At 43.3% G+C, this 3,936-nt stretch overlaps 1 protein-coding gene across 1 annotated transcript in view; it reads right to left on the bottom strand.

The window, feature by feature from the left end:
• TARBP1 (TAR (HIV-1) RNA binding protein 1) overlaps positions 1-1,109 on the bottom strand; it is a 63,104-nt gene extending 61,995 nt beyond the window's left edge. Inside the window, exon 1 of the mRNA XM_012731253.1 lies at positions 8-1,109. Within this exon, the coding sequence (XP_012586707.1) occupies positions 8-307 (300 nt within the window). The 5' untranslated portion in view covers positions 308-1,109. The remainder of the gene's footprint in view (positions 1-7) is intronic.
• Positions 1,110-3,936: the final 2,827 nt, after the last annotated feature.

Genomic DNA, 3,936 nt, shown 5'->3' with positions numbered 1-3,936 from the left:
GGCGGACACAGGAGCGTAGGGCGGCGCCCGCTGCCCTCAGCACGCGCCGGCCGGAGTCCACACCGCCTGCCGGGCGACCCCGCAGGCCTCGCAGCAGAGGCACCAGGTACCCGGCAGCGACTTCGCGCGCCGCCTCCGAGAGCGCGCCCGCGCCGCCGCTGCGCGCCGCCTCGTCTTCAAGTCGCTGCAGAAGAAAGCGCAACGTCTCTACGCGCTCCACCGACGCCTCCCCGCGGCACAGCGTCCCAAGCAGGAGCCGGGGGTCCCGGAGCTGCGAGAGCAGCGCTTCAGCGAGCACCCACTCCATTTGCCGCACGCGCGCCGCCGACACCCGCCGCTCGGGAAAGCGCCAGGCCCCGCGTGTGCGTGCGCATGCCCGCTGGGTAGGCGCGCGCCCGCATGGAGCGGCCCAGGAGCAGTGCTCTGAGCCTGGGGGCTGGGTCCAGCTCCTTCTATCCCCTGTCCCTACTGTATTTCAGAAAGAGCGTCTTTAAACATTCTCTAGCATCTACACTAACTCTAACTGCGTCGATTGCTAATTGCAGACTGGATGTCCGAAGTTGCTTGGCTCCAGGTAAATACAGAAGATTTATGTCACAATTACCTAGAAAAGGTACAGGCTGGCACCGCCTATATAGAGAATGGCACAGTGATTCTAAGATGGCTTCTGCACATCTGTATCAAAAGTAAATAACGAAAACCTAAAAGATTTAAAGGCCCTGTAAAGCACTATAGCTCTGGTAGGCATAGAGCTGAAAAGAACCTACCTATATGCACCTCATCTTCCCACCCTGACTCTCGCATACCATGTTTGTGCCACCACAGGCATCTCAAAAGTAGCCCACATGTCTGTATTTTCTGTATTTCTGACGGCACCGCTCCTAAATACAGAAGCAAAACATCACGTGAACCTACTGTTGCTTCCTGCCTCAGTCCCCTATAAATGGAATCCGTGCTGTGTATTTTCTTGCCATCTAAGAGAAAAGATCTCTCCCTTTCTGAACTGGCACCACACGATCATGAATAAGGTATAATTTAAAGTTATTTAAATTCAAGGTTATTTATTAAACTCATTTAATTTTTATATTTTGGAGTTTATAGAATTTAAAGCTAACATCTTGTGGTATTATATATGCAAGATTTACCCCCGTATTTCAGTCATTCATTTTTCCATGGACAGAATGCATGAATGGTGCTATTGTAAGCCCATGTAAAAAGTATCAGTAAATGATGTTTTAGTAAAAATTAGTATCCATGATATATTAACAAAAATGGGTAAAAGTCTTGAGCAAACACATAACAAGTGAAAATATGCAAATACCAGCATCTGAAAGGTGTTCAGTATCATTAGTGATTATATACCATTTCACACGTGTTAGAATGGCTAAAAATTAAAAAGATTGACACCATACAGCAAGAGCCAGGGATGTGGAACAACTGAAACTTCCATATATTATTGGTAAGTGTATAATGATGATAATGACTGTGGAAAACTCTTTCCAATAAAGTTAAAAGTTATCTATTTTATACCTGGGCATTTTCCTAAAGCAAATGAAGACTGCCAACAAAAATGCTTGTTTCAGAATGTTTATGGCAATATGAGCCATATAAACAAGGTTTCTAACATCTAAACATCAAATACAGAAGAATGAAGGAGCATACTGTGAGCTATTCAATAATAATAATTATTATTATTATTGCAAGTCAACAATAAAAGAAAGTGAATTACTAATCCATGCACCAACATAAGTAAATCTCAAAAGACATTACTTTGAACAAAAGAAGCCAGAGACATAAAATTAATATAATGCATGAGCCCATTTATATAAAATTCTGAGTTAGACCAAAGTAATCTGTTGGCTGAAATGAGAACAGTGGTTGCCCATAGAAAATAGAAATTCACTAAATCAGGGTGCAAGGGAACTTTCTGAAATAATGGAAATAAGTTATGATGATGAGAGTGTTGGTTCACCAGGTTTCATCACCAGGTTTCAAAACTCCTTGAATTAAATAAAGGCTTAAGATTCATGCATTTCACTATGTAAACTTTACCTCACTTTCTAAAAGTAACTTCTTTAAAAGTACTCAATTGGCTTATGTGTTCAATCCCTGTTACCTACAAATAAAGCTCAACTACAGAGAATGTAGTGAAGCTTCTCAGATGCTGGTGAAAGTCAACCAGCATCATAAACTAAGGCCCCCACTCTGCTCTTTGGCCCAGCCCCATGGCACTCTGTTCTCACATGTCTGAACTAATGATTTTTCTCTGTCTGGATATTTTTCCACAACCACCACTTTCTTGGCTCACCAAAGTGGACAGTGTTCTCCTGACTGCAAAGGTATCTTTTTTTTTTTTGCCTTTATTAACTTGTCTCTATTGAGGCCCTCATCTTCTTTAAAAAAAATTTATTTATTTATGCATAGAAGAACTGGAGTACAGACCAGGTTTGTGGGAGGAAGGATGAAAGGACTCACCAGAGAGAGAGAGTCGATGTACTGAACTGCACTGCTGTGGGAAGCAGTGGACAGGACAGAATCAAACTCATGCTGCAGTGGCTGCTTATAGCTTCATTGTGCTATTTATGTTAGTGATGAAAAAAATCTGTATCCAGTCCAAATCTTTTTCCTGAGCTCCAGATCTATATATCCAGTCACCTACCAGAAGTCTCCACTTGAATATCACATAAATGGATCATTATAGTCTCCACTTTTTTTTTTAAAGATTTATTTATTTATTCATACAGAACTGGGGTACAGGCCAGAGATGCAGAGGGTGAGAGGATTCACCTGAGACAGAGTGGGGTGCAGAACAGGCAGATCGACGAAGTACACTGCTGAGAGGAGCAGCGGGCTGGTCAGGAGAGGTCTGCCTCGCCATGTGGTCTCCTCCGGGGGCAGGTGGGAATCGAACTCATGCGGAAGTGGCTTAAGCTTCTTTGTGCAGTGCTTTAACCCGCTGCACCACCAGGGAGGGCCTCAGTCTCCACTTTTATGACTCAAACCTCATTATCTTCATGCGCCCATCTCTAACCCCCATCACTGATACTCCATGCCAATGTGCTTCTTTCCAGGTATTTCCTACTTATAAGAATGGCCCAGTTGAAACATCTGAGGGCCAAAAGACTCCCTATTCTCTTCCTTGATACAATCACTAGTCATGAAACTTTCCATTTTTGTTAATATATGAGGAATACTAATATTTACTAAGTCATTGTTTGGTGTGGCAAAATGATATTTACTGATACTTTTTACATGGGCTTCCTTCATGTGTTCTGTCCATGTAACCTGTAACTGATTTGTTTAGCAGCTGACATTTCTCTAGACAGAAGGTGGTGCTATTGTCAACGCAGTGTTTTTTCCTTCTTTCAACTTTACCTTCATAGATATAAAGTGGAAGGCAAGTAGAGCATGAAGGGAAATAGCAGTTACATACCAGATTTCAGCTGGAATACTTAGGTTTACTTCTGGTGGTTTAAGAAAAGAAGGAAGGTGCTTGGTAAGCTCCATCTGAGATTTTGCCTTGCCCATTAATGTCCTCTGAGGACCTTCAAAGAGGACACTGCTATAGCACTACCAGTAACAGTTTAGGTTAAGGGCACCATTTAGAAAACACAAATTCTCTCTGGGGATCCATGGCCAGTATACCATTATTTATTAGCACAACATCTCTCCTCCCTCCTCCCTTCCTCACTAAACCTGATTTTGTTCAGGAAGGTGTTATGCTAACCCCTAGGGCAGTGGCTCACACTGAGGCAGCCGACAGAGACAGAACAATCCTGTTCTCTGCTCCCCTAACCTCCTTACCATAAGCAAATGAAGTGACTTTATGTCCCAATTCTGCACAATGAGAGTGACATGGAAGTTTGTTAAGGATAGGTTTGGGAAAGCTTTTTATTCTGATTACATTGGCGGGACGTCACTACCACAACCCTCCTC

The sequence above is a fragment of the Condylura cristata genome, unplaced genomic scaffold, assembly GCF_000260355.1.
Source record: "Condylura cristata isolate star-nosed mole 26May11 unplaced genomic scaffold, ConCri1.0 scaffold00030, whole genome shotgun sequence".
Lineage (NCBI taxonomy): Eukaryota > Metazoa > Chordata > Mammalia > Eulipotyphla > Talpidae > Condylura > Condylura cristata.
The sequence above is the reverse complement of the archived record's forward strand: the minus strand, read 5'-3'. Positions and strand labels throughout refer to the sequence as shown.